Below are 26533 nucleotides of genomic sequence, written 5' to 3'. Positions count from 1 at the left end.
ATTCTTGGATGATCTCTCCTCCAACATGCCATACAACACCTCATCCGTCAAACAAGTCCTAATCATGGCACATATCTTTTTCTCCAAGAATACCCACTGCTTGTCAGTCATCTCCTTCAGTCTATCCTTCAAGACCGAATCCAATCCCATCTGAATTAGTAAATCCTCCATCCTAACTTTTTACATGGTGAAACTCTCCTTTCTATCAAACTTCTCAAATCTAACATTCAACCCACTGCTTTCCGTGATCAAACCAAATCACAAATAGCACAATAGGTAGATCTGAAAAATATCTGACTAGGGAGGATGGATAGTAGCCCTCAGATCTCTTCCTTCCCCACAAAATCTTGAAAAATTTGATCTGAAAATTACTACTGAAAACTGATCCTCTACTAATCTGAAATTTTCTGCTGCAGAATCCTCTTCCTCCTCCATGCTCAACTGGCTCTGATACTAATTGTTAGCAACCTGGTATTGCTCCAATACCAGCCATGGACCAATCTCTTATGTGGAAACTTGGATGTTAATCTAGCAAACTGAAGAAGAGACAAAGAGAAGCATGGTTGCTGAAAAATCTGCAGGCGTGCAGATTTCTGTGCGACAGCCTCTCCGAAACACCTCCTTCTTCTAATCCTCCCAAGATTAGATCGGAATGAAAATAAAATAATAGAGGCACGATCAACCTAGGAACCTATTATTTTAATGCCTAAAATTTTTGGAGCTTAGGTTTGAGGAACCAGCTCCAAGAAGATGAGACGTTCAGGATCCTTGTGCAGCAAATTTCTGGGACAGCAGCCACTTGACAGGATTTCTTCCTCTCCCAAGGTCCTTTCTATACCAGATCTGAAACTCACCTTTTCAGATCTAAAAGCTCCCTTGGATGGCAGCAAGAAGGTAGCAAAGGGGGCGGCAATCACTAGGGAGCGCTAGAAATCCTAGCACCTCTTTTCTTTCCTATTTTGATGCAGCGGCTAAAAAATCCTAGGATTTCTTACTACTAGTAGCATAGAGGAGATAGAGAGAGAAAAAGAGAGAGAAAGTTGAGGGAGAAAAGAATCTTCTATTAATTTCCTCAATCAAACTCATATACAATGTATATATCTTATATACAATGTCAATGTGACTAGATCCAAAAACTCTCATGGCTAACTCAATAGGATTGAACTCACTCCAAGCTCATGTATACTCATGACTTGACTTAATCTCACACCGTTGGACTCAAACCTAGCCCAATATAAGTTAGCTCCTCAAGGTCCAAAGCCCCTATACCTCAAGACTGTGAAGGCTGACATTTTTCACCCTAGAATCCAAAATAGCCCTAGATCCTTTGAGCTAACTCCATGGCTCAACTCCTGACCTCCCAAAACTTGAGAACACTACACCAACTCCTACATTATCGCTACTGTAATTAATATCACTGTTACCATCTCTATTATCTCTTTTTTTATTATTATTGGATCATGATGATTATATTATTAAAAATAATTGATTATACTAAATATATTTATATTTAAAAATATAAAAAATAAAAAATATTTTTATCAGAAATAAATATAGGAATGAACAGCATTTAAAATTTGACCACATATGGAACTTTTCCTTTCTCATGCATTGCACCAATGTCGTATTGCCATATAGAATCAACTAAATGAGTTAAGAATGTCATTATTCATCAACAAAATATAAGCCCAGCAGCACAAAAAAAAAAAAGAAGACATTATTCTTTTTTAAAATATTATTTTTTTACCCGCAGAAGCTAAATGATCGTTATAACACTGTTTTTAAATTTCTGACCGCGGCAACATAGCGTAGACCTGGCAATGTCATTATAGGCGTTACAAGGGCCGCTTGTTTTGCACCGTCAAAATCGATCAAACGGTTGACATCACTCCAATGAATTTAGCACGCTCATGAACTTTCCAGTGGTCAATGCTTGCTAGCCGCCCGGGCCCTACCCGGAGTGGGGCCAGAATCGTGATTCTCCCGGAAGCCACGGGCTTTTGTAGAAGCCCTTTGCCTTAGCGTTTTCTGTTCTCCGCAGCTCTTCCTTCCGCCTCTTGTTTTTTTGGTTCTCCCTCCCCTTCGTCGGTTGTTCAGGGGTGGAAGGAGTTTTGGCCGGGGAGGTCCATCTCGTCGTCCTCCTCTTTTTCGGAACCCTAGAAGTTAGCGTCTGGAGAAGAAACCCTAGGCTCTCGATCTTGGCTTCTCCGCAGGCGGAGAGATCTCTCTCGGTGTCTTCGATGTCGTGCAGCTGCCTTGTTCTCCAAGAAGTGGAAGACGGGGAGGAGGCCAAGTCCAAGACTAGGGTTTCTTCTTCTTCTTGTTCTTTTTCTAGTTTGTATTCGGGGTCTCGGAGATGTCGGTCGGAGAACATGTTCCCGATCTACGCCATGGGGAATTGGAAGCTGAATTCCATTGCCCGGACGATCCTTGATTCCGATGGCGACCCCATTTGGGACTCTGTGAGGGCCGAAGCTAAATCCGAGGTCGTAGTTTTTCCTTCTGTTTTATTCTTCCTTCCGTTAACTTAGTCAGGCAGTGCAAAGCAATTTCAATTGTGGTGTATATAGATCGGAAATTGTACGATCAGTCAACAAGTCCGATCATCCAACGCGGACTGTCCAGATTAAATTGGAAGTTTCAATTTTTTAAAAACGACTATTTTGACGTGGTCATGGGGGTTAATTTAATTTATTCATACATGGGTAAATGTACACACAGGGACAAGACTCCAAAAATAGATGCATAATGATCCTGTTCCCTGTATTGCTAAAGTCTCATGATGATTCTGACAGATATTGGACATTTTGTTCCCCTTAATTTCCCGTTTTTCCCTTTTTCTTTCCTTTTTTTTCCCTTCTTTTTTGGTGAGTAGATATAATAAGATGAATTGATCCTCCACTGCTTGCCGCCTTCTTTTTCTCTCTCTCTCTGTCTCTCTCGTTGTTTCCTTTTAGTTGGAGGTGGTGAGTTCCTCATAAAATGTGAGTGCATGAATAGTCGCTAGAAAGCCAAATAACTGCGTGACCTTCTTGCTATGCACAATGCATTATTATAGTTGCCATGTTCATCTGGCTGTTAAACATTAATAGTATGGCATTATCAAGATTTTCTCATGCTTGCAAAAGTTTCATATTGTTGTAATCAGTTCATATGATTTTTTCGTAATTTGACCTCTGCAGTTGGGATAAGGTTAATGGTTTTCTTGTGCTCACAGTTCCTAATCAGTATATATGCATATCTTTCAGGCTGAGAGGGAGCCAATTTTAAGTAGCTTTTTGTATGCCAGTGTTTTATCTCATGATTGTTTAGAGCGGGCATTGGGGTTTGTACTTGCTAACAGGCTCCAGAACCCGACACTGCTGGCTACTCAACTAATGGACATTTTTGATGATGTTATGATAAAGGATAGAGGTATTGGACGCTCCATTCGTTTGGATGCTCAGGTGATTCCTTTACCTTAATGAAGGAATCTGTGTTTCACTTGCATCTATATCTTTATTAGCTGACGATCTTTGCCATTAACATAGGATCATTGACCATTTGTACAAATAATTTTTTTATGCAGGCATTCAAAGATAGGGATCCTGCATGTGCATCATATAGCTGGGCACTATTATATCTTAAGGTGTAATATTCTTTTACAATATCTGATGACTATTAGTGGGCCTTTTCATGCATGTATGTATTTGTTTATTGCAGGAAGATGGGTGGTTACTTGGGCTAGGGAAGACATTTGTGGTGCTTTATATTGTTTTTGAATTAGTTTATCTTGTAGTATATATTATGCTTTAGTTAGAACTGCATGATTGTTTATGTACTTTCAGGATTGTCATTCCTTGCATCATATCATATAGCACATGGATTGTAGAAGCAAATGCTTTGGATGTTTGATTTCCCCTAGGGTGGAGAGCAGATAGCCATACAGTACTACTCATCGTTGGTCTTATGGATTATAATTGTTGATATCTGGCTTAAGCATTGTTTACTTTCTTATTTCTTGTCTTATGAGGTAGTTTGAATACTCGTTGATTTCCTTTCAGGGTTACAATTCTTTGAAAGGATATATCGGCATGTGTATTCTTGGAAATGATATCTCAGCATGTTTATTATAGAATTATAAATTTTCTTTCTTGCTTTTTTGAAAAATACAGTGTAAATGCTACTTTCCAAGTTCATACCGATAACCTCATCCTAGAACATGCACTGGGGAGGGGAGTTCCATCAAATGGACCCAAGTCCCATTGGCATATGATCAAATGCACTGGATGCTTGCTTTGTTCCCCAAGTGTGAGCACACAGCAATAAAGTATTGCTTATGAATAGGCTTATGGATATCTATACATTGATTTTTGGCATTTGTACTTTTGGCTTACTCATCCTATGTCATATAAAGTATTTTGTATTTATTACAAGCAAATACTTGTTTATTTTCTTTCAGGGCTACCACTCTCTGCAATCATATCGTATAGCACATGCTTTGTGGAACCAAGGACGTAAGGTCTTAGCCTTAGCATTGCAAAGTCGAATTAGTGAGGTGATTTCTCCAAAACATTTATCTTCATAAGCGTTGTTGATCCTCTTCCCTAAACACTAGTGGCAAACAGCGTGTAATTGTTTATCCTTTCTTATGTGGATTTCTTCGTTTTGTTTTGTGTAGGTCTTTGCCGTAGATATACACCCAGGTAATTTTACTTCTTTCCATATAGTGTTATGCTTTTCTAGAAAGTGCCAAACTTGGTAATATTATAAAGGAGTTATTTTTACATTATGAAGTTTCTGTTATCTCATATTAGTTGTTGCATGCTTAGTACAACAACACACCTGTGGGACCTAATGACTTGAAGATGTGTGATGTTGCTAGTCATAGTCTTTAGTCATTCAAGTTAGGTTGGTTAATATGAAGTTTGGCATTTTCTTTTAACTTTGTGGACTTGTTTCCACCCTAATAAAGAAGCAAATAAATAAATATATAAATAAATAAGGAAAGAAAGAACTTTAAAATGTTGGATGTATGCCCTAGAAGCCAATTTTGGCTGACGCATATCATATTTTTAGGATATATTTTTGTACTTTATGGATATTTATATTATCATTCATGTTTTATGTGTCCATAAATTATTCAAGAGATTAACAAGATGATGACACATATTCTCAAAGAGTTGAGAATTTGAGACGTATCATTGATGGTTAATTCTTAAATTGCTCTTGGTCATAGGATCATTATGGGGATGGTGATTGATCCAGATAAATCAGTGTATGGATCGCTTCCTTCGGACAGATGAATTTCGAGTCTGCGGTATAGTGATACTGGAGCGAGAGTGTAGGTGGTTGTTAGAGAACAACTAGCATTGAGTGTGACCAACATGAGAAGTCATATGGATGTCTGCTCACTCGTTAGTGACTTTCTCGATGCTGCAGTTGCATGACTGGTCATTTGACTTGCAGTGCTACAGCTACTCGCAGTGAGGCTGCTGGAGTTTGACTACACATAAACATTAGTCTCAATGAGCCATTGTAGTGGATGTTGGCGACAGTTGGTCCACTGTAGGAGTAGAGTGTGCATCAAGATGGGATCTATCAATCTTAGCAGAAGGAAGTAGTCCTATGGGATTTAAGAAGTTGAGTCTTTAAGTCTATGGCTATAGCAGAGTGATTAATGAAAATAGTTTCTATAAGAATCACATATGGATTCGAGTTGATTGAATCTATTATATGACCAATGATGAAGTTTAATGATTCATCTATGACCTGCCATCTGATTGAGACTCACGATAGAGAGACTGTATCATATGTTAACTACATCTAGAGATTCATCACCTTTCATTTTGCTGGATTGCCACTACATACTGCTAGGTGTCACTGGTGGATTGTGAGATCTACGGACATCATCTCGATGATCAATGATCCTTGATGGATAGAGTTGGAATGGTTCCAATCCATTGAAAAGAGTTTCAATGATATTGTGATAGAGTTCACAATATATCTCATTACCAGATAGAATAGAACTTACGGAGTCACACACAAAGAGATATTTGACTGATCAGATGGTTGAATTACGATTATGAATCGTGATAGAATTTGATTATCAATTTGATTGATGATTGATTCAATGCAAAAGTTGCAATAAGTAACTCGCTAAAGAGTTAGTGAGCTATAGGAGGATTAATTAGCAATTGGATTGCTAATTGACTCAATTTGATTGAGCTATGGGGCTTGCATCAAGTTTAATTAAATTAGATTTAATTTGACTTGATATGGATTTGGTTTGATTAATCCTAATTGGGTTATGAGATAATCAAATTGCATAGAAGAATAATTTCTTGTTGAATTAGGATTTGAGTATAACTGAATTCCTAATTAGACTAGAATTTAAACAAGAGTGTTTTGAGTTTCTTTTTGGACTAAAAATTCTCATTTTCATAGGTGCACCAAATCTTAATTGGATTAGGATTAAATTGAGTTTGACTCAAGCACCAAGGGAGAGTCCGAAAGGACTAAGACTCCTCTAATTAGGTGATATCTAATCTAAATAGTTTGGGCTCCTAATTAGATTTGGATTTCAATCTATTTGGGTCTAATCAATTTCTAATACGATTAGAATTAATTAGAGTTTAAATTAGTTTAAATCAGTCATCTAAAGAAGAGTCCTATGAAGATCAAACTCTTCCTCCATGCGCCATAAAATAAGCCGCCATACCAACCAAATTTTGATGCCAATTATCCCACGCCCTATTCCTTTTTTTTAGTGTGTAAGAAGCCCTCTTAATCCCCTTTCTCTGTGAGGTATATGGGCACAAAAATCAGAAGGTGGTGGGCAGCACAAAATCTAGAGTCCTAGGTGGTTTGGACTCTTATCTCCTACTCAAAATCAAACTCCTCTTTGCCTATTTAAACTTGGGTCTTATGGGATAGTTTGAGAGGCTGATAGAGATCAGATTTGACGTGAAAACCAGAGGAGATATGTGCGTGAAAAATCAAAGGAGAGAGAGGGACGACGTGGTGCTTCATGGCGTGAGGTAAGTTGGATGTAATCCCTTCTTTCTTACAAACAACTAAAAATTGATTGTTAGGACATCTCTCTCTCTCTTGTCCTTGTTTAGACATGAGTTTTTTTCTTCTCTTTGTCTAAGAGTTGGACAAAAATTTCTACATCTTTAGCGTAGAGATTTGATGCATGAGTTTTGGAAAGAAAAGTGAAGAAATGATTTTTCTCATGATCTCTAGCATAGAGATCCACATCCTCTTATTATCTTCTTTTTCTCTAAGAGTGTCTTGAGAGAAAAGAAGATTTTTAACCATCAAAATGCTATCTCTGCAAGGGAGTTAGCACCCCGATGAGATCAAGAAGCTTCTGATCAGATTGAAGTCTCTTGTGGATATTCGTAGAGGCTGAACATTTGTGCGGTTTCAAGGGACCTTCGAAAGACATCCATGATCATCAGTTCGCGGTGAAGATTGACTCGTGCCAAGGTATGAAGTCTATTTATTTTTTTCTATTTGATTTCTGTATCTGAATCCTATCTCACATATGTCGATTCTGTTTATAGTTTTAAGATTTGATCTTGTGCATGTTTAGATTAAATTAGCTTTAATCTAAAAATTTTTAAAATTCTGCTGCATATTCATTTTGAAAAATTTTACATGCATGAAATCATGAAAATCCAATAGTGATATCAGAGCCACGTCATATACATGAGATTAAGATTTAGATCTGAAATCTGTAGAGAAAAATTTCAGATCCGAAAGTTTTTGATATCGTTCTGACATAAGGTTGTGCTGACATAACTTGTTATGCTGAATGATTGTCCTAGAACGATATTAAAATTTTTAATTAAACGAAATTTTAAATCTGATTTTTCATCATATATGTGATATATGTTTTGTTGTTTAGATCTAAAAAGAGTTTCGAAATTTATTTTATTTCGTATATATGATATATAAAAGTATGTTTAGAGCTGAAATTAGTTTTTATGATTTGAACTTATTCATGTATATGGATATGTTTGTATGTATGATCTGAAATTGTTTTGAGATCAAAATTTATTTTTCATACAAAGAATTTAGATCTGAAAATTTAGATTTAAGATCTGAAATTAGTGTTTGTGTATGAGGGATTGGTCATGAATAGATCAAATTAGGTCATGTAATTGGATTACATCTTGAGTTTCTGATTTGATTACAATGGGTCTAAATCGATTTAACAGTTGATCAAATCGAGTCAAGTGTTGATTAAGATTAGATCAATAGAGCTTAAGATCATACAATTATTGTTGATCGAATCAATTGACATCTATATGTAGAATCGGAACCTAAGGATCTAATTCGGTTCTATTGCTTGAATCTGATTCACCTAAGCTAACATATTCGGATCAATTAACCAATTGGTGTCTAAGGCAAGTAATTGAAAGATGATTATTTAATTGGTTTCATTTGCTGACCTAGTTAATTTATTGGTGTCTAAGGAAAGCAACGGGGGGAATCCCACCAATCTCTATTTATCTGATCAATTTGAAAGATTGAGTTTCAAATATGGTTGCTTGGCGGTTTGGTTTAGCCCATGCCAATTAGATCAATTATATGATGATTGATTAGATGAGATCTAAATCTAAAATTTTCTATAAATATTAAGTCCAATGATCTTCCACCGATGTAGATGTGCAGGTGTGCTATCGGCGTTGATTGTTCTCGACTGATCACAGTGGTTTAGTTGCATCGGAAATACGCAACCATTTTATTAGCAAAGAGTTACTCCAGGATAAAGATGGGGTTGGACTTAATAACTGTTAGGTGAGGGACCCAATGATGGCTTTACAACTGCTTGTGAACGGTAGATCTGACTTAATTAAGAAGTATGGACAATAACTGTTAAGTGAGCCTACATGACTTAGAGATCAAGTAGCTGCAACATACTTAGAGAAGCATCTGGATAAAGAGTTATCCATGATTGGTGTGTGTGTTATCAATAACTGTTAGATGAAGTACATAGCATCAGTGGGACCACAGCACTCATTGGAAATCCAATGGTCGCCTTAGGGTTTTCGTTTCTCCATCCGGAGAGTGGGAGATCTGATAAAATAGTATCTCTTTTTGAATCTAAAAGTTTCTAAAGTAAATTATAAAATAAGTACAAACATCTAATTAGAATCTTTGCTCTCTGATGTTCATTGTGTCAGCTTCCAACCCTCTAGCTTAAATCCTAGATATCAATCGATTAATCGAAATAAATTACATAGACTGGCTCACAAATCTAAGAATCGTTCTTAAGTTTTAGAAAATTAAGCAATTTTCTCTATCAGGTTATTCTAATGCTAACAACATGACCAACCCAAAGTCAATGAGCTATACTTGATGAATGGATAGACAATGACAATAAAAATATGTGCTATATGTTGAAGTCCATGTTAGATGAACTCCAATGTATGCATGAGTACATGTATACTACCAATGATACATTGATTCATCTACAAGTGTTATGAGGTGAATAAAGTCGCACAACGCATGAGATGTGTATGGGTAGTCAAGTCTATGATTGTTGTTTGATAATGATCAAGGATATTAAGGAGCTTGAAAGGCTCGACATGATCATGCATAAAGAATTGCTTGCGAATTTGATCCTGTGATCCTTATTTAGTTTATATGGACAGTTTATGGTAAACTATCGTATGAATGACCATTTTGGCATCTTATCTGAATTGATCAAATTATTGTTAACAAAGAAATCTTGAAAAAGTTCAAAGGTAATTACCTGGAGAGTCTAAAGAAACAAAGATACGCCTATAGTAGGTATGTCGAAATTGCTCAATACCATCTTTACGATTTTCTCTTCTCTCAGTTGAGTTATAGATTCTAGTGATTTTTATAGAGTTTATGGGATGGTAGGGGGCTGAGGAAGTAATCCTTAAATTGGCAATAGGGCAATAGTTGCTGCTGTGGCCATTGGTATCTGTCTTTTGTGATTATCGTTTGGATTTAGTTCTTAGAGACAGTCTCTATCATTTGCATGGTGATGCATCTGTGAACTTAATTGAGCAAGTAATGAATGCCATTGGATCTGAAAAATCCAGAGTTGAGATAACCCTTGAGTATATGTGGAACCTTAGGCTAAGTCATATCGGAGAAGAAATGATTAACAAATTGGAGAAATATGGGCATTTGGGCTCATTAATTGCTGAATCATATCTAGTTTGTGTATTATCTTTTTGAGAAAAAATGATCAAGCTACTCTTGTGGGACAAGAGGAAAAGGACCATTGAGATACTTATCTTAGTACACATTTGATGTGTGTAGCCCATGTGATGTGCTAACAAAGGAGTTGTCTCTACTTCGTTATCTTTATCGATGATTAGTCATGGTATGGATAAGTATATAAGATACAAATTTGAAATTTTTGAAAGATTTAAAGAATTCAGATATAAAATAGAGAAGCAAATCGAAAATTCTTAAAGGTACTTCGATCGGATCGAGGATGCAATACCAATGAAAGAAATTTCTCGATTATCTCATAAGATGGCACAGTTTCATATTGGACCGCTCTTAGTATATCTCAGCTCAACGAGATAATTAAGAAGAGTCATGGAACTATATGAGATATGGTCTGATCCGTGGTAGAATTCACTGATTTATTTTGTTTCTTTAGGGACATACTTTATTTCTAAGGAATTGAATTCTCTTTAAATCTGTTCCTATCACACTGTATGAGATATGGCATAGTGAGAATTGAATCTTAGTTATTTCGAGATTCAAGGATGTCCAGCCTGTGTCAAGGACAGCTGGTGGATATATTAGAGGATAGATCTATAAAGCTCATCCTAAAAGAGTTTGGGATACTACTTTCTGAAAGGATTACAATGTGATTGTGACCCAACATGCTATCTTCTTGAAAAATTGTTTAACTAAGATGAAGCAGTGGAAGGAAAGTTAAGCTCGGAGAGAATGTCTCTGAAGAGCAGCGAGCCTTGAGACCTAAAGAATCTATTTATGATGAGCCAATATAATACATATATTCCTCTTCCACCTCGTACATACAGTAGGATCTCCTATCCTCTAGAAAGGTACTTAGGTATGCTTAACAGAGGATGTAGAGAAAATCATTTCTCATAAGAGATAGAAAATATAGAGATGATCCAAAAATCTACAACGAGACGATGTCAGATATTGACTCCAAGAAGGGATGTGAATTAGCTATCCTGACTAGATATCTTTTGAAAATTTCTATATGGAGTAGCTTATGGATTTCACTTCTCGTGATATGAGATCACAAAATCTGTAATAATCTTAGAGTTGGAACATTCATTTCGATGATATGATCAAACTGTTTGATTAGAAAAGATGAATGTATTTCCAAAAGGATCAGTGGGAGTGTCCAATACTGATATCGGTTAAAATATAGTTGTATATAGAATTCTCCATGAAAGATATAAAGCAAGCATCCTATATTCTGAGAATATAAAGATCTATAGAGATAGATGCAATGGGATGCTTGTATTTTCACAGATAAAGTACATAAACTAGATGCTGAAAGGATTCAGCATAGAAAATTTGGAGAGGGGTCTGCTACTCTTTTGGGCATAGATGTATGCCATATAATGTATTTGAACTGATATAGTTAATACTGTGAATGTCACGAGTAGATATCAGTTGTATCCAAGCTGAGAGCACTGGATTGCTGTGAAAATATTCTTAAGTACTTAAGAAGGACTAAGGATTTGTTCTTAATTTTGGAGAAGGATCAAAGCTAGAAGTGGAAGGATACACCAATTCAGATTTTATATCTGTCATTGATGGTAGAATGTCTATATCATAGGTATAATCATGTCGATATCTTGGAAGGATTTCAAGCAATCGATCGATGAAAGCTGAGTACACTGTAGATGTATAGGATGTATTCTGATTTTAATATTAGTTACAAAATTGGTAGTCATGCCATCAGATGCCATGATACTATACTCAAAAACAATGACACGATAGCTCTTGCTAAGGAGCCTAGGTCTCATCAGATATTCAAGCACATAGAGCAGCAGAACACACGACTACCTCAAATAGAAATACATAGATGTGCAGAGAGCAAACTCTACATGAGCTGTGGATAACTCACTGATAAGTCACTTAGCTACCCAAAGACTAAAGTCTGTTTTGAGAAGATAGGGCTTGACACATGGCAGATTGGCTTGAGTGCAAGTGAGAGATTGTTGGACGTATGTCTTAGAAGTCAATCTTGACTGACGCATATCATATTTTTAGGATATATTTTTGTACTTTATGGGCATTTATATTACCATTCATGTTTTATATGTCCATGAATCATATAAAAAGATTAATAAGATGATGACACATTCTCAAAGAGTTAAAAATTTTAGACATGTGCCATTGATGATTAATTCTTAAATTACTCCTGGTCATAGAATCATTATGGGGATGGTGATTGATCCAGATAGACCAGTGCATGGATCACTTCTTTCGGACAGATGAATCTCGAATCTGCGATATAGCGATACTGGAGCGAGAGTGCAGATGGTTGTTAGAGAACAACTAGCACTGAGCATGACCAACACGAGAATTCACATGAATGTCTGCTCACTCATTAGCGATTTTCTCAATACTGCAGTTGTATGACTGGTCTTTTGACCTGCGGTGCTACAGCTGCTTGCAATGAGACTGCTGGAGTTTGACTACACATAAACATTGATGTTGGTGACAGTTGGTTCACTGTAGGAGTAGGAGTAGGATGCGCATCAAGATGGAATCTATTGATCCTAGCAGAAGAGAGTAGTTCTATAGGATTTAAGAAGCTGAGTCTTTAAGTTTATGACAATAGCAGAGTGATTAATGGAAAAAAATTTTCATGAGAACCGTATATGGACTCGAGCTGATTGAATCTATCATATGATCGATGATGAGGTTTGACGATTCATTCATGACTGCCATCTGATGAGACTCACGATAGAGGACTGTATCATATGTTAACTGCACCTAGAGGTTCATCACCTTTCATTTTGCTGGATTGCCACTACATACTGCTAGGTGTCACTGGTGGATTGTGAGATCCACGGACATCATCTCGATGATCAATGATCCTTGATGGATAGAGTTGGAATGTTCCAATCCATTGAAAAGAGTTTCAATGATATTGTGATAGAGTTCACAATATATCTCATTACCAGATAGAATAGAATTTACGGAGTCACACACAAAGAGACATTTGACTGATCAGATGGTTGAATTATGATTATGAATCGTGATAGAATTTGATTATCAATTTGATTGATGATTGATTTAATGCAAAAGTTGCAATAAGTAACTCGCTAAAGAGTTAGTGAGTTATAGGAGGATTAATTAGTAATTGGATTGCTAATTGGCTCAATTTGATTGAGCTATGGGGCTTGCATCAAGTTTAATTAAATTAGATTTAATTTGACTTGATATGTGTTTGATTTGATCAACCCTAATTGGATTATGAGATAACCAACTTGCATAAGAGAATAATTTCTTGTTGAATTAGGATTTGAGTATGACTTAATTCCTAATTAGACTAGGATTTAAATAAGTGTTTGAGTTCTTTTTTGGATTAGGAATTCTCATTTTTATGGGTGCACCAAATCCTAATTGGATTAGGATTAAATTGAGTTTGACTCAAGCGCCAAGAGAGAGTCCAAAAAGACTAGGACTCCTCTAGTTAGGTGATATCTAATCTAAATAGTTTGGTCTCTTAATGAGATTTGGATTCCAATCTATTTAGGTCTAATCAATTTCTAATACGATTAGAATTGATTAGAGTTTAAATTAGTTTAAATCAGCCACCTAAAGAAGAGTCCCATGAAGATCAAACTCTCCCTCCATGTGCCATAAAATAAGCCCCCACGCCAATCAGATTTTGACGCCAATTATCCCACGCCCCATTCCTTTTCTTTAGCATGTAAGAAGCCCTATTAATCACCTTTCTCCGTGAGGTATATGGGCGCAAAGATCAGAAGGTGGTGGGCGGCACAAAATCTAGAGTCCTAGGTGGTTTGGACTCTTATCTCTTACTCAAAATCAAACTCTCCGTTGCCTATTTAAACTTGAGTCTTATGGGATGGTTTGAGAGGCTAAAAGAGATCAGGTTTGACGCCAAAACCAGAGGAGATATGTGCGTGAAAAATCAAAGGAGAGAGAGGGACGGCGTGGTGCTTCATGGCGTGAGGTAAGTTGGATGTAATCCCTTCTTTCTTACAAACAACCAAACGTTGGTTGTTAGGACATCTCTCTCTCTCTTTTGTCTTTGTTTGGACATGGGTTTTTCTTCTTCTCTTTGTCCAAGAGTTGGACAAAATTTCTACATCTCTAGCGTAGAGATTTGGTGCATGGGTTTTAGGAAGAAAAGAGAAGAAAGGGTTCTTCTCATGATTTCTAGCGTAGAGATCAACATCCTCTTATTATCTTCTTCTCTAAGAGTGTCTTGAGAGAAAAGAAGATTTTCAGCCGTCAAGATGCGATCTCTGCAAGGGAGCTAGCATCCCGGTGAGATCAAGAAGCTTCTGATCAGATCGAAGTCTCGTGTAGATATCCGTAGAGACCGGACACTTGTGCGGCTTCAAGGGATCTTCGGAAGACATCCATGATTATCAGTTCGCGGTGAAGATTGACTCATGCCAAGATATGAAGTCTATTTATGTTTTTCTATTTGATTTCTATATTTGAATCCTATCTCACTTATGTCGATCCTGTTTATGATTTTAAGATTTAATCTTATGCATGCTTAGATTAAATTAGATTTAATTTGAAAATTTTTAAAATTTCGCTGCGTACTTGTTTTGAAAAAATTTGTATGCATGAAACCATGAAAATCCAACATGAAATGGATGTATTTTGAAAGGCATATACAATAAACTGGGCTCCAGTCTCTTTTGTTATCTTGTTGTGACTGATCAAGAATGTAGATTTACTACTTGCCATCATGCTTTTTAAGTTTAACAGCAGTCCTTTCACTTGCTGAAGTTGTGTTCACCACAATTTAATACCAACTAAGGGGGTTGGAATCATGTTGAGAACTGATTGTAAAATATTGTCAGACTTTGTGGGTTGCATAACATGACTAGTGAAATGTGTGCAATATGGATGGTCTAAAGCTTGTGCTAAAGGTTAAGAATAAGTTCATCTTGTAAGCAAAATGGTAATTAATCATTTACTTGATTTGTACCTAAGTATTTTGCTAATTAAGGTAGCTATGTCATCACATGCTGATCTTCTTTTCCATGTAATGTCATGGGCCCATCTGTATATGTTGGTTTCTGGCCTTTTGTGATTTCATTGGTAGACCATATCATCGATTTATTGATAGTACAAAGTTTCCATAAAATCATATTTGAATTGAAAAATGTGATATTTGAAAAGCATCTTTTATCTCATTAGCCCATGGCTCTCCGAAGAGCCACATTACAAAAAGTCTTGGCCCTCATCTAAGAAAAGGAAAGAGACCCACCTTAGGTGAGAATTGAAGATTTGGAGGGCCATCCAGCCCACCAAGAAGTAGTTCACCATATTTTACTTGTTAGATATCATTTTGTTTTTTCTTTTTCTCTTTAATTGCTTCTGGGGTATGATAGCATGGGAATATGTGCTTGTGATATGAGCATCCTGATTTTGTTAAGAGTACCCGAGAAACTATATTGTGAGTAATGAAACTGATTAAAATCCATAACTTAAATGGTCGGTTGAGACCCTAAATGTTGGCACTAAATTTAGAAAGTGAACGTTGAGTATATCAAGTGGAACAAGAGATGAGATGTGCCCTCAGCTTCCCATTTTACAAAAGACATCAATCCTCAAATTCTGAGTTGTGTCCCACCTGAATTACTTGGGTAGACACTATCAAAATACTCAACAGCATCAACTGCACACCCTACAACATTCTACTGCATTTAGGAATCAGGAGTTCGGACACCTGAAAGCCTTAGACCTTCATTCTATAAGATTGACTGCTTAACTCTGCTTCAGAACTATCATTTTTACAACCTAGAGCCATGCTATACTACATTTTATTCTAGGAGCAGATAATGTATCCACCTCCCAACCTAAACCTGACTCTTCACCCGAGGAGTTCTTCTCCATAATACATCCTCCAACATCCTTAGTGTAGCCATTTTGAATTCCATTAGGTGCCCAACAAGCCTGTATGATCCTCTCATTGTTGAGTAATACAGACTGGTTAAGGGCTTCTTAGTTCATCCGTTACATATATGTGGCCTCTCCTAACCAAGATAGCAGATTAAACTTCGAAACTAAAACCCAGCCAAAGGCTTTTAGAAGTCATGGTTGTTTCATTTGTCGAGTATAACTTGACATCTTCTCTCCAAGGTAAGGCAATTAATCTTTGCATAGCCTTTCAAGATGTTAGTGACTAGAAAAGAATTGTCAATAGTTAATATATCCATCTTACCAAGAAAAGATGGGAACTAACAAATAGGAAAACACTCCCCCAGCATGTGTTCTCATCCTCCATCCCCCTCCCTGTACATGTGGGCCAGCTGCAATTCCAATGCTTCATCTACAAGCAAAATTAGAAAAAGAGAGGTTGCATTTTTCTCAAAACTCAAAACACTTCATGCTTTTGAAGAAGCCAAAATTGATCTCCTAACCACTAAGATACATAGGCTAGTTCTAGACTTTATTTAGTTAACTCTTAATTGAAAGATGGAACTAAACTACAATCAAGCTTGAACCAAGTTTGAAACTCTGAATCATGCTTCAAATAGCTAAATTCAAGCTTTAATTGATTTCATTTTGATCTGAGGTATCAAGCTGATAGATCAAGCTTGTGTTCGGCTTGATTTGGACAAAAGCTCAAATTGGGCTTAATCAACTAATAAGTGAGTCAAGCTTGATCAGAAACACAGCTAAGCTTGATTACACCTCTATATTGCTAGTTTAGAGTTTCAATATGGCAGTAGGGAGACTGAGGAGCTACGATACTTTGTTCAGGTGAGTATGTGGGATACGCAGGTTAGTTTTAATCAATGATGACAATGGAATCTTGTTTATTACGATGGTTTAAGAGGGTTGTGTGGTAGTTGTTTGCAGAATGTATGAAGAGATAAAGATTTGGTAATGTATGTGGTTGTAGATCTCTAGTTGTTTGTTGGTTTGGAATTCTGAAGGATTACTTTGTGATGGGAACCAGGGGTTAGCATGCATTATTAATGGTCATCAACCCAGATCTGCTAATTGATCTTAACTGACAAAAGGAAGGTTCGGTGGGTTCTATTATACTATCTTTATAGATTGGCCTGTAGGGAGTCAGATCTAGAGTGGATATAGTGTCAGTTGTGAGGATGAGGGGTTTGAAAGCTTCTTAATTAGATCTTGTAACTAGATCTGTGATAGATCCGATGACTGGCACAGTAAATGGAAGAACGTAAACCTGAAATACAGAGAAAAATGGAGAATGAACAATGAATAGAGAGAAGGGAAAAAGGAGAGGGGAAATGAGAACTATTGAACCAATGGTTCAAACAAGGGGATGTTTTCAGCCAACCGGTGCCATGTATAGAGACTGTCCCCTTCTCTCTAAAGAGGCAGATCACACATTTTACAAGGAAGTGTTGGTCCTTCATTGACTTACACACATAAAGAAGGCAATCAGAAGAAAAGGTGTACGACAAATTTACCTTTGGGAAGCATTATCTAAGATTCCACTTAGATGTTGTCATCCTAGGATAGGCTTTCCTTTGTAATGGCTAGCACTAGATCTTTCTCTTATTATTTGGGCGCATTTTTATCTTTTAAAGTAGGAACATAAGCCATTTTTGGCATCCTATAGCTGTTGGTGGCACAAAATCAAGAAAAGCACAATACTAGAAACTCAATTTAAAATACAGCCTAGTTTGCCTTGTGGCACGAATCTAGAAATTCACTAGTGAATAGTTGGGAATTCACAAGGTTTTAGTATCATATGTCATTATTGTATTGTTCAATACTTGGTCAAAATGTTATTGTTTTAGACTTTTGATGATTTACATGTGATGGATGGTAAATGTATGGCCTTATCAACAAATATTTCAATGGTCCTTTTTTTTTTTGGGGGGGGGGGAGTACATTAAAATGTGGTCAATGTGCCCACTTTACCGAAAAAGTTATTTTCCAAATCCATTTTCATCTTTGACTAGTGTACAAATAAATGATCAGTTTTACTCTTCCCATCCAACACAACATATTTAGTATTTTTATTTATGTGAAACTCACTAACTCTTGTATGCCTTTTCTTTTCTTTTTTTTTTTTTTTTGATAAAATGGGCTACTCATACAAGTCTAGTATGAATAACAAGCAAAAGAGTCAAAAAAAGGATATCACAGAATGGCATGGGAATGATTGCCGCTTCGATCCACAAAATCCCTCTAGAGTGCCCTACTACAAAAGCGATCACTTAGTCCGTAGCACTATTTACCTCACAATAGACATGCTTGATGTCCATCGAGGCATACTCTCCCACCAGTTGCCATATGTCTTGTTAGAGTGGGTGCACCACAGTTGTCTTGGACTGCTCCACATCCGACCCACCATGACTACATCCCCCTTAATGACAAGGCGATCGGCTCTCATAGTCAACTAGTGAAAGTGATGCCTGCCCAGCCTACTTGTGGCTTAGTCTCCAAAATGGTATATTGAAGAGGTGGCTCTCGTCTATCGCCACAAACCTTAAGTCCGGACCACGAATCACAAGCCCAGCTCCACTTCTGCTACCATTCACACTGTTATCAAAGTTGACTCTAAGAAAGCTCGATAGTGGGGGCTTCCAGATAAGAAACACTAGTTAAGTCACCGCATGAGTGGACAGGGAGTTCCAGATGTTCCAAATCATCAAGGCCGATCCAATGGACGATGGTTGAACCATTTCGACAGTTTGAGTTAGATTCCTCTCTAGAGTAACCCTTGTTGGCTGCCATCTTGTCTAAAAGATGTCGTTATTCTTGGAGCTAGATGTGATAAGCAATATAAGCTGCCTTAGTGCCCCATAGCTTGGATGACTTAACCTCTATGCTCCCCTGTTGTGCCTCAAGGAAAAACTAAACTAGCGATGTAATATGAGCAATTAGAGGGAAGAGCCTGGTCAACCACTAGACCTGCACAGCTCTCGAGCAGTGAAACAGGATGTGGTTCACTGTCTCGTCATCCGACTCATAGTAAGGACATAGATGGGAGGTCTATACCTCTGGCTCTTAGAATTGCCCTAGTTGGCAAGTAGCACCCTGCGACCTTCCATAAGAACATGCTAACTCTCGATTGAACTTGGAGTCTTTAAATCCAAGCCGCATCCAATCTCTTGAATGACTCCCCTTTGTACAAATCATAAAGTAACACAGCCAAAGCCACGTTTTAATGGAAATAAAGGAAGACACGAAACAAAGAGAATAGCAAATATAAGAGGAAACTCTCTTCTAGAGTTTTAATTCAATATTAAAATAGACTGCCTACAACGTTGGCTAAAGGCTCTATCTATAAAAGAAAAATCCTAACTTGATGCCTAAGCTACCTAGAATATTCCAAGTTTATTCCGAATACAAAATAGGTACAAATTAAAACTTCCAACTTGTCCAGAATCTTTAGGGCTTCCGTTGACCTGTTAAACGAATGAATTTGGCCCCAAAATTAGATTGTGGTGGCAAAGCTGTTAGGTACGTAGAGCACGAAAAGATCTTTTCGAATTGGGGTCTTATAGATGATTCTGACTTCGGATGAGAGATTCATGTCCGTTTTAGCATGGCAGGGTCAAAACCACAAGCACAATCAACTTGATTTCTTGTCCTTTCGGGTCTGGTCCACCAAATCAAGATATTTACCAGCTAAGGCATCTACATGATAAAGGTCTCTGATCACTACCCTTAGAGTTTAGGCTGACCCTCAGACTCTAACATCCTGGCCGTTGTGAAGAGGAACCACATGGGACAGCACCCTTGTGTGCCTTTTCACTGACCCATGTCGTGAACCATATGACATATACTGTTGTAGCACATTTAAGTCTCAGTAGTATCTTGAGAGTGAGAGCCTTAAAATGAGGGCTTTTCCACTTTGCATTGTTTCTAGCCTAGATATCTTTCTATATCTTCCACTGCTTTAATTGACAAAAAAAAGCGGCAGTTACAGCTTTTGCCCCTCAATTTTAGATGCATATGTTAGATTGGCCCGGTCAAATAAATTGTAAACTGTTCCAGTGAACTGAAATAAGGTTGCTAGCCACCAATTATAGTGAGTGGTTCCCTTTCCATAGTCACAATTATATCACTTAAATGAACAAATATGTGTATTCATATTCTTTTAAGAGTAAGGCACTCTTAATCTGCATACATTGCCTTATGTTATGATTCTGAAGATTCGACTTATGTCATTTCTATCACTATTTTTCTTGTTTTAGCAAGTGCTTGAAGCTCCAATGCTGTGAAATATATGTCAAACTCAGTTCTGATTCTTTGTTATAATTCTATTCAGCTGCAAGAATTGGAGATGGAATATTATTGGATCATGGAACAGGTTTAGTTATTGGTGAAACCGCTGTTGTAGGAAATTGTGTCTCTCTAATGCAGGCAAGTATACATCTTTCTTTTCGTGCATCTCATGTATTGATGGATACAGTGATAGTAGTCATTTTGCTGACTTTCCCTGTAATACCTCTCTAATGCTTCATGTTCTTGTGATGGTACCTTGTGGGGTAAAACTCTAGGAGGACTAACTTGACTGAATTTATCATCTAGGCGAGGCTTTCAGTATCAAGAATCAGCCTTTTCAGACTAAATTTTAAATAGAAGTTTATTGATGATTAAAAAATGCTGAACCCTGTATTTCTGGAGGGAATCTGGACATATGGTCCTCCTATCATTCAGATAGGATTCTGAAAAATATTTGGGCCTTTATAGGGCTTTGTTGCCTATGGGTTGCAAAAACTGGCTGATTGAAAAGCTTAATGAGACATGACCCTATTTCTGCTGGGCTTGATGCAGGAGTTTCTCAGTTTGGATCTGGTTTGAGTCTAGTTTCTTGACCTGGACTTTTAATAAGTGGAGTATGTACCAGAGCTTTCATCCAACTCAAGTCATGAGATCATTGTTTTTGAGGGTTGTGTTGGTTGGGTCATGATTGTGGGTAGGATTTTTAAGAATGGTTGGTAGATGGCTTGGGGTTGAATTGGTTTCCAGCTGAGGCACATGCAGCAAAGTAGATCAGAAGTAGGTCTTTGGGTACTAATCGAAGAGTCCTTTCTAGATGTTTGATTGGGTTAGGCAAGGTTGCATATGTTATTATGCCAACTTGACCCAACCCAACCCAACCCAGTCCTACCCATATTTCACAACAACTTCTGTTTATGACTGCACCAAGGTGTCCGTTTAGTATAAGTAAAAGATAAACATCATTTGTAGTAACACAGAGTTGGAACTGAAGGGTACATCAGAAGTCTCTGCAGCTGTTAACTTGTGGTTTAGTTTTGTATTGGACATGTAGCACTCTAGGATATATGTAAATTCACTTATGGTCCAAGTCTAATAATCTGAAATCAGGCATCCTTTTGGTATTCCTGCTCTAAAAAATGTTTTAGTTCTCTTTAGTCGTGAAGAATTATTTAGTTAACTTGTGATTTCAATTGGCATTGCACTGATCTGGTTACATACGACCCAAATATTTATGGTAGTAGCTACACTTGGTCTTCCAGTGCGATCCCATGAAGTCCTAATTGGGGTAGGTACCTGACTACTAGTGAGGAAATGTGAGGCCAGCTGTTGAGAATGCTTGAAAGGGATAGTTGAAGTTATTTGTTTGCACTGAAATTTTTGTGGCCTGCCACCCTATCACGGGCAAATGATGATGAACCTTTGTAACGACTGAATTCATCATAAAACCAATTCAAGCATCCTTCATAAAGAAATAAAAAATTAGCAAACCTTCCTTTTTCCTGTTTCTCTTCTTTTTTTACTCTTTTATGTTGCTACATCATTCATTTCTTTTCCTTCTTAACCAATATGATGAGGAATAAGTGGCATTATATTTATTTAGGTCGGCGAGCACACTGATATAGTATAGATACAGACCTGTCAATTAATTGAAGCTACTTGTTACACTATGTTATCAGTCAAGAGGTATATCTTCATTGTTGTAGCAGTCAGTTTCTCTTCTCAACTACTATCTTTCTCTGCAACCATAAGAAACTACCAACTTTCTCGACTTGTGAAATAAAACTAAGACCTGTAATATCTCCATATATTTAATGCTTTCCTTTTGAGAAGGTCAATATTAATTGAATATAAGTTGTGCCATGTACATTATTGTGCAAAAACTAATGCTTCACATGAAGCAATCTGAAATCCTTGAGACAAGATTTGGCTTTAGATTGACTGGTTGGATTGCTAAAATTAGATATGCAATCCACCATAGGAAGCACTACGCTTATTTTAAATGGGAAGTAAGAAACTAGCTGTGACAATGAGGCAATTGAAATATTGAGGGAAAGCACAATGAATTTGATATTTCTTTGTCTTTTCCTTTTTTTGAGGAAAGACAAGGTGCATTCCTTTATGTTTATTTAATAAATAAAGAAGACAGAATCTTAAAGGTAAAGAAGACCTGATAGAATATGGATTCTGCCTACATTTGTTCTGATAATCATTGTAGTTCTCGTCCATCTTGTTTTGTATTTTCATTTTTTTATTGAGGAATTAATAATTTTGCTACCATTTATTCATTCTTGTTCGAATTGGTGTATTTAGTGTTAATATCTAGATTATGACTTATCTTTTGTTTTTTGGTTATTATTTTGCCTTTAATAACGTGTTAAACCTTTCATTCATTTAGAAGACTTCTAAAAACTCATGGAATGCCTCTACTTTGGTAATGAAGGGGAGGTTTATTTCCTTCCATGTGAAAATTTGGTCACAGGGTGTTACATTAGGAGGGACTGGTAAGCAAATTGGAGATCGGCACCCTAAAATATGTCAAGGTGCTCTTATTGGAGCTGGTGCGACAATCCTTGGTAATATTGTAGTAGGTGATGGTGCTATGATTGCAGCTGGTTCCCTTGTCTTAAAGGATGTTCCTCCGCACAGGTTCAGAATAAGTTATCCTTATTTTCTTGATGAAGCAACATGTTCAAAATGTTCCAGTTTGTTGTATTTTCTTTAACTTTAAATATTGCTATTTCATTCTATATTAGGATATAGGGTTCTGATATTTTGTTTTAAGTAACTTTATGTGCTTTTCAATTAACTTTTTGTTGAGAAGTATGGAAGATGTTACAGTTCTATAAAATGGTCAGCCTGGAGATAAGACAGATATAGGCTGTAAACCCAGCAGCTAGTTGGACCTTTTCATCCGAAATGGTGGTCTTCCTCTCTTTTTCTGTACAGTGGGACTAAAGTAGGGAGCGCTTGAAAAGTGTTTTGAAGCTTTTACAAGCTTCAAGGATTGGTGTTTGGATGAACATGAAACATCAACAAAATCCTTTACATAATTCCAGAAAAATCACAAAAAATCATTAATACTCTAAAAATTCTAACAAATGTACCAATAGTGGAAAGTTCTAGGCTATCTAGGATAGAAGCTAAAGGCACAAGATGCAGGGAATAAGGTTATAACATAAAGAGCTGGGTACAAGGCAAGGATTTAAATCCTGTCAGAAGAAGAGGGTACTGTTGGTATCATACAATTCCGACAGGAGACACATAAAGAGCTGGGTACAAGGCAAGGATTTAAATCCTGTCAGAAGAAGAGGGTACTGTTGGTATCATACAATTCCGACAGGAGACCAAGAACTGGGATATCACTGTGCATTTCGAGTGTTAGGATGGACTGACAATTTTTTACTTTTCCTTTTTCTTTCTGTTTCAGTGCATCCTGACCATCCTATCTTGTCCTGCTATCATATATCTCAAAAGCAAACCCTGGATGAGGCCTGATGCCAAGATTTAAACTCTTCATACAGGGTCATACCGTGATACCGCTGCATGTGTATGGTTGTTAGAATTAGATGCCCTCAGATAATGTTGGTTACCTGTCAATGTGTTACTTGTTATAGATATGGTTCAATATGGATGACCACTTTGATTCTTGCTGGAAGTTGCTTTGGTGGTGAAGCCTTACCAAGGGGGTTGCTAGTGGAGTTCCTAATCCTTGGTGAGCACCTAGGCTGATCAAGCGGCTATTTTTTTAAAGAGTGCCCTAACCAGTCATGGGTACAAATCAATGCTAAACTTTCTCATTAGCCCATATAGAAGAGAAGGACTGAGACAAGAACAAGAGTAGAAGACTTTGGGCGTTTCCATGGACTTAGTTATTGATTGAATTGGGGCCATACAGATGTAGCAACGGTAAGGATAGTTTTCCATGCTTTAATAAGGAACCTTCAGTCTATTTCAAAGATGGAACCAGGATATGCATGTTGGAAGATGTCAATGTTGGCCATGTCCTCACATCTTGGATAATGACATTATTAAAGGATAAGGTTCAAGGAGAGAATGATGATAGACTGTTAACACTAACTTCTGGAGCGAAGCAATATCTGGAGGAAAGATTAAGCAAGGTAATTTGGAAACAGGTGGATAGACCATCATGAGGATTTTGGTTGGTGAAAGGATATCTTTAAGATTTGAATGGGCATCCTGAAAGTTTTTATAAACAGGAAAGTTCCCCAAAAATAGGGTTTTGCCAACATGGATATGGAGTCTCTTCAGTCAAATCACGATGACACTCTGCATGTGATTGGGATCTCAAAACAGTTGATGTTTTGATCAATTGTAAGGTGGGATATATGTGCAATCCTATGTATTGCATGTTGTGGATATTGTGAAGTGATGAAATGGGGTTGATTAGGTGATTTTGTAGACCATCTCTCTGATTGACTTCTTGTTGTTCTGTTGGAATTTTGGGATGAATTAGTAGGTCATACAAAAAGTATTCATATTTTGGTTTGTATGTAGGTCTGAGGAGTGACTGGTTATTTATAGTTAGATAACCTTGTGATAATGAATTTGAACTTGGACAATTCCAACTCACCTGTCCCTCTTTTAATACTTTTCAAAATTAATTTGTGTTCTAGAAGCTTTGCATATTAGATCAGCAATATTTGTTGCTTGTAGCATGGTCTCACCTGCATCATCCAGTCAGATTGAAAGAAAAAAAGGCTCAGATGAAGTAAGCTAAAACCTCGGAGGAAGTCGATTATGGAAGGTACTAAAGCAATTCATTGCCTGAATACTATTTTCAATGTATAAAATTAGAGATTCTTAACCTAAGTGGTTTTATTTTTAAATGCACTCATATATAGCACTTAGGTAATGGACTCGTTTGCTATGGTGATTCTGAAAGGAGGAAGGATGAAGTAGAGAAAATAGAAATAAGAAAATAGGAAACTTACTTTTGTTAATAGGATGAAACAAGAGTTAAGTAGTTGGTCTTATTCGAAAAATAGAACTTGCTCAATTCTACTCTCCAAACTTGATGACAATGGCCTTCATCCTTCCACATATAATTATGTTGATGGACATCATCACATGATCAAAAATTTGGGACTTACCTAAGGTCAAGGCATCACCAACCTATATTAGAAACGCACTCATTGGAGAGGCAGGAATCATTTGGCTATCTTAATTTGGAGACAATGTTAAAGTCTTTACCCCCAACCATATGTTGTATAAATAGAGAGCATATATTTGAAATGAAAAGGCAATGCTTGAAATTAACAAAATTTCCTTATCCTAATTAGGCACCTTGAGACTCAAGAAATTTCTAAAACTCCATCATCGTCTATTTTGGTTCCTTAATGGCATTGAAACTTATGAAAATCTTTATTCTAGCTTTGTTTAGCAAGAATACTAATTCATATTCGTAGTAGTAGAATTGGAATGCCATGATTTTCATAATCATCATGCCATCAACTTATACTCTCAATGTCTGTTAGAAGTAGTGGCAAGGACTCAAATCACATGAAAAGGGGCACACAACGTCCTAACACTCGGGACCCCATCCCATCCCGATACTTTGGAAGGTGGGATGCCCTACCATTCCACCGGGACTTGTATCCTTGTTTAGGCATCCTTGATTTGGAAGAAAATTGATTTCATTAAGGATATCTACGCTGTGAGATGTCCATAATCATTGCTCCATAAATAATACAATGTTTTAGCACAAGTCAATATAATAAAACCATTGTACTTGAATAAGCCTTCTCATGGTCTCCATAGTTTGCGTAGAATCACTTTTCTTCATTTGTTTCTTAATCGAAAACTAAACTAGATAATTGTGGAAGAGATATTCATGTGAATGGCCACTTTAGCTTGAATAAACATTCGATGGTAAAGCCCTGATTTGTTGCCATTTGGTATTGAGGAATTAAAAAGTAGTGCAATAAGAGATAGAAGGACAGGTAAATGGATGGGACAAGTTCTTATAAAGATGGATACTCGCTTGAAACAAAGAAATGTCTACTCTTGTAAAGTTGCTAAGCTAATTAACCTTGATGGTAATACTTTAACCCAAGGTTTCAGGTCTCGATGGGACATCCTGTGGGACATTAGGATG

At 37.0% G+C, this 26533-nt stretch overlaps 1 protein-coding gene across 2 annotated transcripts in view; it reads left to right on the top strand.

Annotated features, from left to right (window-relative positions):
- Positions 1-2028: 2028 nt before the first annotated feature.
- Positions 2029-26533, top strand: part of LOC105061540 (probable serine acetyltransferase 2) — a 37261-nt gene continuing 12756 nt past the window's right edge. Inside the window, exons 1-8 of one of the 2 annotated variants that reach the window (XM_073245386.1) lie at positions 3249-3446; positions 3569-3628; positions 4155-4290; positions 4442-4537; positions 4661-4685; positions 7390-7473; positions 20462-20556; positions 22859-23064. In XM_073245386.1, the coding sequence (XP_073101487.1) occupies positions 3439-3446; positions 3569-3628; positions 4155-4290; positions 4442-4537; positions 4661-4685; positions 7390-7473; positions 20462-20556; positions 22859-23064 (710 nt within the window). In that variant the 5' untranslated portion in view covers positions 3249-3438. Of the gene's footprint in view, positions 2487-3248; positions 3447-3568; positions 3629-4154; positions 4291-4441; positions 4538-4660; positions 4686-7389; positions 7474-20461; positions 20557-22858; positions 23065-26533 lie in introns of those variants that run through there. The other variant, XM_010945622.3, reaches the window with a different exon arrangement.

The sequence above is a fragment of the Elaeis guineensis genome, chromosome 11 (genome assembly GCF_000442705.2).
Source record: "Elaeis guineensis isolate ETL-2024a chromosome 11, EG11, whole genome shotgun sequence".
Lineage (NCBI taxonomy): Eukaryota > Viridiplantae > Streptophyta > Magnoliopsida > Arecales > Arecaceae > Elaeis > Elaeis guineensis.
This window is presented reverse-complemented; position numbering and strand designations above follow the sequence as displayed.